Source organism: Delphinapterus leucas, chromosome 10 (genome assembly GCF_059928025.1).
Source record: "Delphinapterus leucas isolate spDelLeu-1000000601 "Yukka" chromosome 10, BTC_Dleu_Yukka2, whole genome shotgun sequence".
Classification (NCBI taxonomy): domain Eukaryota; kingdom Metazoa; phylum Chordata; class Mammalia; order Artiodactyla; family Monodontidae; genus Delphinapterus; species Delphinapterus leucas.
This window is the reverse complement of record NC_143138.1, coordinates 88,451,914-88,467,433: the sequence shown is the minus strand read 5'-3', so window position 1 is coordinate 88,467,433 and position 15,520 is coordinate 88,451,914. Positions and strand designations below refer to the sequence as shown.

Sequence of the window (15,520 nt, the reverse complement as noted above, 5' to 3'; positions counted from 1 at the left end):
GGAAAGAAAGTAACAAAACAACTATATATTAAGGAGATGGAAGAATAAATGGATGGATGGAGCAATGTCCAAAAGCAATAGATGAGCTCTGGAAAATATTAATGAAGAATAAAGGTTAAAGCAGCTAAAATTAGAAATGAGAAAGAGAATGTAATGGGTGAGAAAGAATTAAAAATAAACAGAATATTCCATGTTCAAGTCATATGTATGAAAACCCAATTAAGTAGAAAATTTGGGGGAGAATATAAGTGATCAAAATTAATAAGAATTTAAAAAGGTAAGTAGATTCATAGTCATGAAAAAGTGTAAATTAGTAACACCCCCCCCCATTTCCCCCACAGAAAAAGATTCTAAGGCTAGAATTTTACTGGTAATTTAAGATTTTAAGAAATAGATAAATTGTTATATAGACTATTTGACAATATAAAAAGTTTTAAATCTTTTCAATTTATTTTGTAAGGTTAGCATATTCCTGAGAACAAAACCTGGCAAGATAACAAATAATTAGTAAATATGAATCGATTTCATGAATATAGTATGAAAACCTAAATAAAATTTTAGCAAAAAACAAGTGAACATCATACTGAAAGAGTCAACTTTCATAAGCACTAGATGATGATCTAGGAAATGTGCATGCTTCATATCAATAGATATAATAAAATAGACCACTGTATTCTCAATGGGCATTTATAAGACATTCAATAAAATTAATGACCAGTTGTAGGAACAGAAAAATACTTCTTCCACATCTCAAAAATGTCTTTAAAGGGAATATCAGGAATACTTTTATTTAAATCAACAATAAGACAGAATGCACACAGGTACCATTACTTTAAAACCATTTGGAGGTGTTTGGGCCAATTCAGTAAGGGATGAACAAGAATAAAAGGTCTAACTTTAGAAATAAGGAAACAAAATTACCATTATTTGGACAAAATGATATCAGGGCTACTCAAAACCCAATAGTATCAACTCTAAAATTTTAAAAAAATAATCAGAGTTCAGTCAACTACTGGAATACAAGATAAATTCACAAAAAGTAATAGCTTACTTATGTATCAACAGTAACCAATAAGCAGTATAACAGACAAAAAGGTCCCTCAAAAGATGTATAAAATGCATGTTAATAATTTGCAGAAGTACACAAGGCCTAAATAAAGACAACTCCAGTTTTCTCTTAGGGTGGATGGATGGATGGTTGGATGGATTGGATGTGGAGTGAGACAGGGAAAGAATCATGAAAAAAAAAAATCAGTGCTCCTAGATGAAATAAAGCAGTTATTATATTGTAAGGCTTTTCATTTGTCTTCGATTTTTTCCCATGCTTCTAAAGTGACTAGCAATCAGGCACCACTTTAGACAATTCTGAGAGTATTTAGGTAAAGAAAAGAATAGTTAACAGTATTTTGAAAGAAGAGTAATGACACCTTGTCAGTAATTCCCAGGACGTTTTCTGGGGGGTATTTGTTCAGGTATGAATTGCTGGATAGGACTAGAAATTATACATATAGTTGCATCATTAAAACATCGGAGCTCAAAATTCCATCTCTTGTAAAACCTATTTCATTCTCCTATGAACTGTTGTTAATCTGTCTTTGCCTCAGTTTCTTCATCTGTAAAACTGGCATGATAATAGTCATTTATTCTGAGGTATGTGTATAAAATACTTCAGAACAACCCATGTTAGCTGTTGCTGCGGGTGTTCTTGCTGTTACTGTTACTGCTACTAGCACTGCCGGTAGGATTGCTTCTAAAGTGTTCTCTGGGAAAGCTGCGGCAATTTACATTCCCATCAGCAGAGCAGGAGGTGCCTGTTGCCCCACATTCTTTTCCAAACATGATTTTTTCCCTCTATTTATTAAATAAAAATTTTCCCAAACAGATGGTTGAGAAGTGATATCTCATTATCAACAGTTTCTCATTTCTCAGATTAATAGTAAGATGGAGAATCTCTCCATTTTGCTTATTAGTAATTTGGATACTTAAGAAAGATTCAGAATTATGACTGGCTCCTCCAAATCAAGAAAATTGGGGGCTTAATACTGACTCATGAAATGCATCGTTACTTCTGCAGAAAACAAAAAATTACCTAATTTCTAGCTAGAGAAATTCACAATAGCCCAGCTGCCTGGGTTATTGTGTAGAAGAGTGTTCAAAAAATTATTTTAAATCTAGCAATAGAGAATGACTTCCGAAAGTTACAAAAACAAAACATACACTGCTTCAAGACAACCATCAACCAGATAAGACTTGTTTTATTTTTGCTAGAAACACAGTAATGATATTGACATTTGCATGTAATAGATTTTCATCTCATGTATATTTTGTGTCCATTGGACAGTGTTCTCCTTAGGTCACAGCAGGAAATCCTTCACTTACACGCAAATTCACAGTGTGTACTGGCCATTTCCTGTCCCTCTTCCATACCTTGCAGATTTGTATCCTCTACTCACTTCTTCCGTTAGAAGTCAAGGCTTTTGCTTTACAGATTTATAGTAGGTCCTTATGTAGTCAAGCTATTAATTATATCTTAGTGTGATTCACTGGAAATATCTTCCTTTGGTTTGTCACTTTTATGTTAACTTTGTCTATTATTTTATCACTCATAGAGTAAAAGTTTTCATTTTCATGTAGTCAAAAAATCTGTATTCTTCTTTTCCTAATAGCTTTCATAACTTTTCTTGGGTTGAATGGGATATTCAAGCTGTAGGAATTTGAAGGGAAATATGAAGATTTTAGAACTAGTGTTCCAGGAGGGTTACATAGGAAACTTCGGGGAAGTTAGATAGGCTAGTGATACTAGGAGAGAAACTTTGGGAGAGAGTTTAAAGAAGATTTCAGGGAGATTTTGTTGTGAATTTCATATTTTCCCCTACAAACCTTCCATAAAATGACATCACTCCAATTCTTAGGAATTGACTTTTTTTTCTCAGGGGTGGGGTTGTCAGTTCTTCACTGTTGAGCTTAGGACATACTGGGATTCCACCACTGGACCCACCCTACTGTTAGCCAGTTGAAAACTATAAGCTACCATCAAAGAGACAGTAATGTGTATGTTTGTGTACCTGTAAATATGTTTGTGTATATACCAGCACATGAAAATCGAAACACCATTATGTACAGATACTTTAAAAAAAAATCTCTAAAGAAAGTTCTAAGAAAGTCAGAAACAATTCATTCGATATTATGATTACTTAAGATCCTCCAAATTGTGATTAACAGATATTTACCTGCATCTGTGATTTGCAGAGTTAAAATATCTCATCTCTGGAGGCAGAGGAAAGAACTAGCAGTTTATAATTTTGGTTTGGTTTTGTTTGGCAAAGGGGGTGGGGCTAAGGTTCATGAATACATTCTGAAAAAGAGGACTTGTCAAAAATAGGCGTAAATTGGGCTTCCCTGGTGGCGCAGTGGTTGAGAGTCCGCCTGCCGATGCAGGGGACACGGGTTCGTGCCCCGGTCCGGGAACATCCTACATGCCGCGGAGCGGCTGGGCCCGTGAGCCATGGCCGCTGAGCCTGTGCGTCCGGAGCCTGTGCTCCGCGACGGGAGAGGCCACAGCAGTGAGAGGCCCGCGTACCGCAGGGGGAAAAAAAAAAAAAAGGCTTAAATCTAATAAATCCAATAAATGAACAGATCAGTCAAACTGAATGAGGAGGTAAATGGTGTCTTCTAATCGTAGCATTATCTTTTATTCAGGATGGCTTATTTATTTAACACCTTTATTGAGAAATAATTCATATAATTGAACTAAAGTATACAATTAAATAGCTTTTACTATATTCAAAGAGATGTGCCTCCATCACCATCATCAATTTCAGAATATTTTAATTACTTCAGAAAGAGACCTCACACCCATTATCCATAATTCCCCCAACTCCTCCACCTTCAAACAGTCCCAGCCCCAGGGAACCGCAAAGCTACTTTCTGCTCTGGTATGTGCCTATTCTGGACATTTCATATAATGGAATCATGAAGGATGTGGTCCTTTGTGACTTGTAAATTTTTTATTTATTTTTTACTTGTTATTAATAAGTATTTTATTAACTTATTTTTATTAATGAATTTTATTTTTAGAGCAGTTTTAAGCTCACAGCAAAAGTGAACGGCAAGTACAAAGAGTTGTTCCCATACAACCCCTGTCCTCACACGTGCACAACCTACTCCACTATCAATATCCTGCATCACAGCGGTCCATTTGTTACAATCCATGAACCTACATTGACACATCATTATCACCCAGGGTCTGTGGTTTACATTAGCGTTCATTCTTGGTGCTGTACATTCATTAGGTTTGGACAAATGTATAAGGACATGTATCCACCATTAGAGCATCGTGCAGAGTAGTTTCGCTGCCCTAAAATTCCTCTGTGCTCCATCTATTCATCCCTCCCTCCCCCAACCCTTGGCAACCAATAATCTTTACTATCACCATAGTTCTGCTTTTTCTAGAATGTTCTATAGTTGGAATCACGTAGTATGTAGCCTTTTCAGATTAGCTTCTTTCACTTAGTACTGTACATTTATATTTTCTCCGTATCTTTCAATGGCATAATAGCTCTTTTTTCTTTTGACTGGATATAGTAGTTTATCCACTCACCTACTGAAGGCCACCTTGGTTACTTCCGAGGTTTTGAAATGATGAGTAGAGCTGCTTTAAACATCTGTGTGCAGGTTTTGTGTGGACATAAGTTTTCTATTTGGGTACATATCAAGGAGTAAGATTTCTGGGTCATATGGTATGAGTATGTTTAGTTTTGCTTTCCTCCTAGCAGTGAATTATTATTTTGAAAAAACTGTTATATATTAGATAAATTAGGAATATTTCACTTATTTATTTTCTGATGCGCTTTCCTTCTTTATGGAGGGCCGTGTTTCTGACCTATCATTTTCATTCTTTCTGGAGAGAGGCCTGTTGTTTGATTTCAGATATAAATTTGGGAAATTCTCAGTCACCACTGCTTCAAATATTACTTTCTTCCTTTTTCTCTTTCTTATATCTCCATTACACAGTTCTTAAGTATTTTGTTCTTTATTTTCAGTTGTTTCATCTTTCATTTTAAGTTTTGGAAGATTTGATCATCATATCCTCAAGCTTAGAGATTGTCTTCTCAGCCATGTTTAGTCTACTAATGAGCTCATGAAAGCCATTATTTATTTCTTTACAGTGTTTTTGATCGCTAGCATTTCTTTTTTGCTTTTTAGAATTTCCATCCCTCTGCTTACACTATCCATTTCTTTTTGCAATCTATTTTTTCCATTAAATCCCTTAGCATATTAATCATAGCTCTTTAAAATTTCTCGTCTGATACTTCATGCCACATCTAATGCCTGTTCTGATTTGTGTTCAGCCTCTTAACACTGTGTTTTTTGCATTTTCACATGCCCGGTAATTGTTCTGTTGAAAGGCGTGCGTGATGTGTAGTAGCTGAAAGGAACTGCAGTGAGCAGGCCTTTACAAATATCGTGGTGAGTCTGTGGGGTGGTGAGAGGAAGTGTTCTCCAGTCCTGTGACTTGGTCTGCTGTTTTGGTGAGCCTGTGCCCCTGGACTGTGAACTTCCACAGTGCTTCTTCATCTCCTCCTTTCCCATCTGGTGAGACAGGATGGCTGGAGGTACTGGAGCTGTGTATTTCCCTTCCCCCGTGTGGGAAGCTAGAGGGATCAGGATTTGGGTATTTTTCTTAGGAAGAGGTATTAGGCTCTTACAAAACCCCAGCAGGTTAGGCTCTGGTAAATTAGTTTCTCCTAAAGGCAACCTTGGTTCAGAAGAACAGAGTGCTCTGGCTTATGTCACAATGGTTCATTTTCCCTTCCCCTGCCAGAAACACGAGGGGATCTTTCTTCACCATTCAGTGTGAGGACCCAGTAGAGCTCCCGGAGGTAAAACTCAGAAAAGTATGGGGAACCACCTGTGTCTGGGTTCCCTGGAGTGTTAGCTCTCAGACCTGTCCACGCTGACCCTCCAGCAACTCATCCATCACAGTTTGGGTTTCTCTACCCCAGTCTTGGCTCCCAGGGAAATTTCTGCTGGCGGATTTCTGCTCCAGTAAGTTGTGCTTCTCTGTATTTGTCAGTCTGTCTCTCCACTTTTGAAGGCAGTGGTTTTTTCCATGGCCTCACTTCTCTGTCAGATCGAAGCGGAATCACTTCAGCTTTTACTTGTTGTTAGAACAGAGTGATGACTGCTAAACTGCTTATATGCCAACTGAAAATCAGAAGTCAGGGTGACTGGCCTGTTTTTTAATCGGGTTATTTGCCTTTTTATTATTGAGTTGTAATTGTCCATAGTGGCTTGGATTTTTATGCTCCAATTTCAGAAAGAAAAGTATTCTACTTTGCAAGACAGTATTTAATTATACCATTTAATTGATCTGGACGTGAATAAGAAAGTGAAGAATAAATGGCTCATTCGGGGCGATTTAAAATTTTAGACACAAAACCCAGGAATTTAAGCTGTTTTTTATAACAGTAAACACTCTGGTTTTGTAAACCATTTTTTAATACTGACTTTAAAATTTTAGATCATAACTGTTTACAAAAAAAATAGTCTAATGATATATTGGATTTGGCATCCAAACTAGTCTTTTTTATCATCTTTTTAAATATGACTTTGAGATATATATATATATATATATATACACATATATATACACATTTATTTATTTATTTATTTCCAGAGTATCAGGATAACTGTGGGAATACATTGGTCTGAAATTGTAGTAAAGTTGGTGTGATCTCTTTGGGAGCAACTCTCCTGGGAGAGAGTGTAATTTTATTCTCTCTGACTGCGGGTATCCTTTCTCTGGCTCACACATAGGCTCCTGACATGAAAGGGCGTCTAGATCAGAGTTGGTGGGGTTGTTTTAAAGTCTGTCTTGGGTTCTTGGCACAGTCAGAGTAAAACAACCATGCAGGGATGAACCTTGATAAACAAATACCACGAACTCACTCTTCTCCCTCCCTCAGATTTCCTGATGGGAGGAACCCAAGGAAAAGACAGAAAGTAAGGGCACCATTTTATATAGTCCGTGTAGGTCAGCTGCCTCCAAAAGAAGCAGTATGGCAGGTACAGAATGGATCTGGAGGGACGTGTCCAATGGTGTTTTCCAAAGATGACTGCAAAAGCACACTTTGTACCCCACTTGCTTGTCTTTCAATGTGACTTTTGACAGTCTTCCCCATCAAGTGGTGAAACATATGCCTCTTGTCTTGAACCCAGGTAGACCTTTGTGACTGCTTTGATCAATAAAGAAAAGCAGGAGTGATGCTCTGTGATTGCTGAGGCTAGCTCATAAAAATGCATGCACTTCCACCTTGTTCCATTGGTGCAATTTCTCTTGGAATTCCTGCTTGGAAGCTCAAGCAGATGGTGGAGAGGTCTACCTTAAGAGAATGGCTGAACTCCCAGCCAACAGCCAACACCACTCTCCAGTCATGTAAGCTGGCTTGCCTGTCCCCATTCTAGCTGCCCCAGCTGATGAGGTTTACAACAGAGATGAGCTGTCCCCCTACTGATCTCTGCGCAGATTATATATTGCTGAGCAGAGTAAATGATCATCAATTTTTTAAGCCACTAAATTTGGGCGGTAATTTATTACACAGCAAGAGTAATTGGAACTAGAACTGAGCACAAGACGTTTGCACAACTTGGTCAAGTTTCCATGAAACAATGGCTTTTTGTGCCTTTGTATCAATGGATTTCCTTTTTCATACACTAACATTATAATTCTGCAAGGGGCCAATCTGCTCCCAGTATATTTTAAACCTCTAATATGAGGGTAAAAGCAACAAAGACAAAAAAAAAGACCTGTGATCTATGAGATAAATTGTTACTCAGGGTAGGCTCTTGTGACTTGAAATACTTGCATTCTGAACTGCCATCACATCAATTCAGAGTAATCCTAGGGTGATTCACATTGACTAACAGTAAGTTTCTATATGAATCTGTAGAAATCTATCACCATGTTGAATTATTTCAATGACTACTTGTTTTTAAAATGACAAGTACACCAAGGCAATCTAATGTCAAGGAAATGCACCTTGTACTTGACATCTAGTACCTGTTTCACGGACACTAGTTTCCCCACCCATCTTCCAGAATGAAAATACGTACAGGTGTAATGTTCTCAGCTTATAAACCCAGCACTAAACAGCCGAACTTAAGGATTATTTTATGCATTTATTAATTGCAGAGTTTTAGAGCTAGGGAAAAGAGTGCCTATCTTGAAGCTTTTATTTCCAGGAGGAGTGATGATGTGAAGAATATAAAATCTCGGGCATTTAATGCTTTTAGATACTAACTGATCATTAGAATCAGCTAAAGGATCTCCTCTTTCTAGTCCATTTTGATTTAACTGTTCTGGGATGTGGCCTAGGGATTTCTGGTATGGTTTTTTTGTTTGTTTGTTTTGGTTTTTTTTTTGCGGTACGTGGGCCTCTCACTGCTGTGGCCTCTCCCGTTGCGGAACACAGGCTCCGGACGCGCAGGCTCAGCGGCCATGGTTCACGGGCCTAGCCGCTCCGCAGCATGTGGGATCTTCGCGGACTGGGGCATGAACCCGTGTCCCCTGCATCGGCAGGCAGACTCTCAACCACTGCACCACCAGGGAAGCCCTCTGGTATGTTTTTAAAGACTCTCCAGGTGAATTTACTGTACAGCCAATGTTGAAAACAACTGGGTTAAGTGATCTGGGTAGCCCAGTGTTTTGCAAAGCACAGACTAGGTACCCAATAGGCAATATTAAATAATGCAGAATGAGATCTATTCTATTTTCAATTTCATTTCAATCATTTAGGTTAAATCAAGGAGAATAATTCAGTATGGTGTTAGGTTTGTCACGAATGATTTTCTGATTTTTGCTAATCTCCCTTTTTAATTAAAAGAGTAAAGGTCCAGGTCTCAGAGACTTTGAGAGTGCCCAGCTAGTGTCCATTTACATTATCTTCCACTCACTGTTTTCATTTTATCAGTTAACTATTACTGTGATCAGCAGTTTTCCATGTTAGATAAAAGTACACATTTTCTGTATTGACTTACATATTATTTAAGAAAGTTAAATAGTTTAAGAAACAAGTAAATAGTAGAGCATTTAGTACTGGAATATGGCAAAAAAAAAAAATGTGAAGGTGTAACTCTAGTGGTTGAAGTTTAGAAAACACTGAGGTACAATCACTGTGGGAATAGACACTGGATCCTGAGATCACCAACTTCAAGTAAGATACTCCATAAACACTACACTGGCCAGAAAAAAAAAAAAAAAAATCCCCAAGTTGTTAATGTGAACTTGATGTTGAAATAGAAAAGCTGATACCTTTAAGGTAACTTGGGCATTTGATACAGTTTAAAATATGCATAAAGGTCTTTGACCAAGTTTTTATCTTTCATGTGTTATTCTTTCAAAACACTTATGACGGGACAAGCTGGGGCTCTAAATCCTGTAATGGATCAATTATTTCAGTTTATTGGTACCAAAGAAAGTCGAAGAATTTTGATGTGAATAGATTGCATATTACCTGCACTAGATATCACCTGTTTGGACAACCAGGCATCAGACAGCTTCAGATGAAATTGTTGATCAGTCAGAAGAACTAAAATGGTTTACAGTGTTAGGGCCCATTTTCATGTTTCAGTGGTTGCCAATTATTTCTGTTCCTTGGTTGAGCAGTGTCCATTTGTAACAAAGGTGGCCTTGTTGCAGCCATTTGGGGTAGGGATGGGGCAAGATTTAACTTGGTTGGTCAGAAATACAGAGGTGACCCATCTGCCACCAATTCCCTTAGGGACCTTCACAGAGAAAAACACCACTCAGGTTTCAGAAGTAACCTGGAGGCTTGACTGTTCGCTAGTCACCTGTGTATGACTTACATGCAGTGTCAGGACTTGGAAGGCAACCCAGTGACGGGCTGAATGATTAACATTGGAATCTATACAAAAACAGGCTGTGTAAAGTGATTTTTAAAAAGGAGGAGCTTCTATTCTACCTTGCCTTCCAAATAGTTGTCAAAATGCTTTTTTCCCCCTTAAATTGGAAAATTATGCTTCTTGGCAGTCCAGCAGCCGCATTTACATCACGAGTGCTTACTAGGAAATTAGTTTTTGCTGAAAATTTGTTTTATTCAAAGTGCATGCTACATTTGCAGGGGTCAAGAGGTTTTCCAAGTTCCAAGGTTTATTTTATACCTTGATTTGTAGCATATGGTAGATCTCACAATGTACTCTCAGCTTATGTGTAATTAGTAATGAGTTGTCTGCTTTCTTACCTTCAGCTGGCGTGGGTTATCACATCATGCAGTGTTTTTCTTTCAGTGCAGAGTGGTTTTTCAACTACATCAAAAATTCCACTAGCATCATCACCTAAGAAAATATAGGGAAAAAGTTAACAAGCTTATCTTCTTTTTCGTCTCATGCGCTCACTGGATTTTCTCTTAGCATTTATTTCAAAGGTGATTTGACTTATAAATCCATATACTGTTTATACCTGTAACATGTTCTGGAAATATGATCGTTTCTAGGAGAAACCTATATAATTAGGTGAAAACCTAATTAGATAATTAATTCTAGAAAAGCTTACAAGTTTTTTCAAATATAATAAAAAGAATTACTATCATTAAGACATGAATATGAACCTGAAATTAGCTATAGTGAAATTTTAGTTTTCTGGGGACAGAAATGGAGCTTTTGGTAGTGGGAGAGGCCTATTCCTATGGATTTGTGGATTAACTAACCCCCCTGACATTGCCTATCCCTCCCATTCCCAAAAGAGACTATGTTGTCACCTGCCTTAGAGTCTCTGCATACGTGTAAGTGCTCTAATGTAGACTACTTTTTTCTTACCCTCTTTTGCTAGATAGCTTGTATTCATATTGCAGATCTTAGCTCAACTATCAATACATTGAGACTCCAGAATCATAGATTCGTCTGTGTATCTTGAACTTGCATTACGCTGTAATTTTACATTGATTTGTGGTAGTCATTTGATTAATGGCTGTCTTTCAACTGTAAGCTCCATGAACATAAGGACTGTTTTTTTCCCTCACTATTGTATCCTCAGCGACTAAAGTATAGCCATTGCTTAATGAATAGTTTTGGAATGAATGATCCTATTTAAAAAGATAGAGCTTCTGAGAAAGAGCTAAAATTCATATGACTTAGGGAAATGTCTCCCTCTTCTTAAACCCTCGTTTAAGCTGTAGGAATAGGCCTCTTGCACTGTTAAAAGCTCCATTTTCAAATAATGCTGTGACCAGCGGCATAGAAAAAGGACTTGCTTTCTGGAAAGACTGGGAATTACACTGCTGCATTTTGAGGGGGACGTTTTAAGGGCAATAGGGATAAGCGAAGTGAAGAAAATGAAGCTTTGACTCTGCTTTGTCCCAATTCTAGTCCGTTCTATTTGAGGGAAGGGGGCCAAAGGAGAGTTTAGGAAAACAATACAAAGAAAGACTAACAAACTAATTTAGCAGATAATAAAGTAGAAGCTATTTTTATTCAAAGGGTTATTAGTGTTCCTAAGAATTTATTGCAAGATTATTAATGTTTGTAATGTTTGTAAGTTGTTTTATACTTACTCTGAGGAATTAGAAGCATGTTTCTAAATTTATCTAAATAATAGATGCAATTTTACTGATAAATATACTGAAAAATAATCTATCAAGTGCTATTTTACCACAGTTAGACTAATGCTACTTGGATTTTTTCGGACGTTCCTCTCCTGCCCCCTTTATCATAGTTAATCAGTAACAAACTATATCCTAACCAGTAGCAGTGAAAATTGGTGGGGACAAGAAGTGGTTTGATGTAAGTGAAACTTCCCTTTGGAATTTCCTTTTCCTTTTTTATATTTTTTTAACGTCTGGGAATAATCAATTGCAGTTTAATAAGAAGTTATAGAATATTCTAATTAATTGCACTTTTATTATTAAACATTTAATTCTTGTGAAAGAAACTGGAGTTTAGAATAACAACCATGTTATTTGACCTTTTCAGTGATGGTCCTATTTATAGTGGAGCGTTTAGAGCTATAGTTGTACATTATAACAACTGCATCTTGAGAGTCATTATGTTCTGCCAAAAAATACACAAATTATAAGTGTGTAGCCCAGTGAATTTTCACAAAATGAACACATTCAGGTAACCAACGATGAAATCAGGAAGCAATATGACCCCTATTCCAGAAGTCCCTGTGATGCCTCGTTGCAGTACTAAATATCCCTCCAAAGATAGTCACAGTCTAGATTTATGATGTGATAGATTAGTGTCATTGTACTCCTTTCTATCTGATTTATATTTTTTATGTTGAGACTTAGCTATGTCAGTCTATATAGTTATAGTTCATTGATTTTCATGGTCTAATAGTATCTCCTTAAATGAGTGTTCCACTACTTACTAAGCTACTTTTTGTGATGGACACTAGGCTGTTTCCGTTCTTTAGCTATTATGGGTAGTACTGCCACAAACGTTCTTTTAAATGTCTTGGTGAATATACACACACATGTCTGTAAAGTACGTATTACCTAGGAATGGAATTGCCAGGTTGTAGATTATGGGTATATCCTGCCTTAGTAGCTATTTCTAAACAAGGTTCCGGAGTGATTGCATCAGTCTCCATTCCCATTAGCAATAGCAAGAGTACCGGTCACTCCACATCCTCGGCAGGACTGAAAAATTTCCTGCCTCCTGCGTTCTAACGTTGTGTACACATGGTATGTGCCATGTGATTTTATTTAACCTTTATTAAATAACTTCCTTAATTTTTTTTTTTTTTTGCGGTACACGGGCCTCTCACTGCCGTGGCCTCTCCCATTGTGGAGCACAGGCTCCGGACGCGCAGGCTCAGCGGCCGTGGCTCACGGGCCCAGCCGCTCCGCGGCATGTGGGATCTTCCCGGACCGGGGCACGAACCCGTGTCCCCTGCATCGGCAGGCGGACTGTCAACCACTGCGCCACCAGGGAAGCCCCTCTAAATTTGTAAACATAACTTGTTTCATATATATATATCCCTGCCTTGGGTTTACATCCTAGAGAGCAGAGGTCATGTATAACACACTTCTCTAACCTCGAGTGAATCTAGTATGGCAAGCATTCAATGAACTTTTGTTAAGATGAATCGTGATTCTTCATATTGCTCCGTTAAAAGGCAATAGATAGGGTGAGAGAGAAAAAGCAGTAGAAGAGGAACAATATAAATATAGTCTACTGAGAAAGACAAAAATTAAGTACAGGATCCTTCGTTTTTGCTATATTTTATTTTTCATTTATGTATTCATCCACTCAGTTTCATGTTGGTGCTGAAAAACAAAATCAATGGTTCCTACCGTCTACATGTTTATTGCTTCCGTTTTCACTCTACAGTGTAAAATATAATTAAAAATTATATTTCCCTACATGGTGAGCCTAACTATATTTCTTCAGGAAGATGGTTTGGTTATTACACAAGCTAGCTAAGTTATATCTCTCTTTACCCATCAATACCAAAGTGAAGAGAAATGACAAACCCAACATCAATCTCTTTTTTACTCCTTCAAGAAAGAAAACGAGCTTATGTGCCTAAAAGCTGTATTCGTGTGTCTGAGGACCAAAAGACAGTACTATTTCCAATTTTCTTTTTTTACCCAACTGCTTTCAAAATAAGCAAATAAACACAGGGAAGAATAACAACGTACCCCAATGCCTTGATGGAATTTAATCGTAACAGTTCTTACTTCACTGAAAATAAGAGATTCCTATAGAAATGATAACCTCCTGTGAGTATATGGAGCTCATAAAATTTAAAGAGTTTCTAAAGGTCAGCAAGCATTGAAGGCTTTGTCCTGGGGATAATTTCTAAGTAACCCTGAGGAGAAAGAGAGAGGGAGGGAAAGGAAAAGGTTTAACTTGATGAAAGTAAAGCGTGCAAACTCAACAGTTTCTGGATTATCATTTAATTACAGCCATCAATCAGCTCACATCTGCCTTTTCCCGATACTCAAGAAATTCAGGCTAAAGCCAAACAATCCAACCAACGGAGAATACATAGCGCATTAAGAATCCTAAGGATAGGAAGCAATATTTAAGAAACTACCTGATAGGAGACCTTAGGAAATTACCTAAAAGCAAGATAGTGGAATCCATCTTTCAACAAATACTGGGAAAACCCAAGAGTAAAATTATCCTTTTAATTAATAAGACAAACTACTTATTGCTTCCTCTTCCATACCAGTTTAGAGGTTTTCCATTAAGTGATCCTTTTCAAAGGGCTTTGCTTTCCAAATCATTTTATTTCAATCCATACTTTTACTAATGCATGAAACTGGCCTGCAGTTACTCATTTTATGAACATGATTTTACATTCTTTTAAAACAAGGACGATTTGAAGTTGAGCTTTTAGAAATACATTTGCTTCATTAATTGGCACTGGGGGATGCCAGCCTGTGTCTTTATGGGTAGCTATTATTTTTTGGTTAAAAATGTTTTAATTTCTTCTTATTGAGGGGTTCATACTGACTGTCCCTAAATTCTGTAGCGAAGGAATTAAATAGCATTAGGCTTTTTAAGCTTCAAAGTGTTCAGAAAAGTGTTTCAACCATGGTAATCCCCTTGTCGTGCTGCCTTTATCTCCCGCCAGATACCTAAATGCTTCCGTCTTCTTCTCAGGCAGGTAATTGCAAAGAGGATGGAACTAGAGAAAAGAGTTGAGCTGGTGCTGAGCAATGGATATAAAAAGAAGTGTCACCCTAGTGAAAGTAAATAGACTCTGAGACTGTAATCTCTGCCCTTATTTATCTTTGAAACCATAAATGCCCAGGGGAAAGCTTGTTGTTTATTTAGCTACAGAAACCTATGTCTGCAATCATGTATGGTTTTTAACCTGTTTTTATTTCCATACTCTCCATCGTAGCAATCTTCTGTCTTGGAACCACCTAGGTTTTCTCTCTAAATATGGGTTTTATTCCAGTGGTGGTGTTGGCCATAGCCTTCGAGAGTCTCTGTGTTTTCAAACTAATAATATGTTCATTACCTGTGTTTTCCAACAGAGCTCGTCAGGCGATTTAATGATCAGAAACATTCAGTTGAAACACAGTGGGAAATATGTTTGTATGGTGCAGACAGGGGTGGACAGTGTTTCATCTGCCGCTGACCTCATAGTAAGAGGTAAACATTAATGGCTCTGTGTGCTTCTTTAATTTCGCCTCTTAACTGAGCCTTTCTAACTGAAAAACCATGATGAGATAGCATATGAACATGTGAGTTATATAATATTGATTTGATCCCCCTGCCCAAATAGACCAGAAGATGTGAGAATAAGGATAGGTGCTAACTCAAAGAAATAAAATTCTCAACTCTGTCATTCCAACAGCTCTCAGTGTAATAAGCGTTCCACAGCTGCTGCCAAGCTGATGTGTTTTTGAGTATGTCATTAATACAGCAGTAGTTTAATATGAAAGAGAGTAGTGATAGTGGGTGTGTGTGTCTACTTCCAAAATAAAACACAGGATCATCTAGGATGCCTGAGAAAATTTGCCAGTCTGAGCTACCGGCC

The 15,520-nt window shown here is 37.6% G+C and overlaps 1 protein-coding gene across 1 annotated transcript in view; it reads left to right on the top strand.

Moving 5' to 3' along the window:
* CNTN3 (contactin 3) overlaps window positions 1-15,520 on the top strand; it is a 243,292-nt gene that overhangs the window by 186,059 nt on the left and 41,713 nt on the right. The window contains exon 13 of the mRNA XM_022572541.2: window positions 15,015-15,132. Coding sequence (XP_022428249.2) covers window positions 15,015-15,132 — 118 coding nt within the window. The remainder of the gene's footprint in view (window positions 1-15,014; window positions 15,133-15,520) is intronic.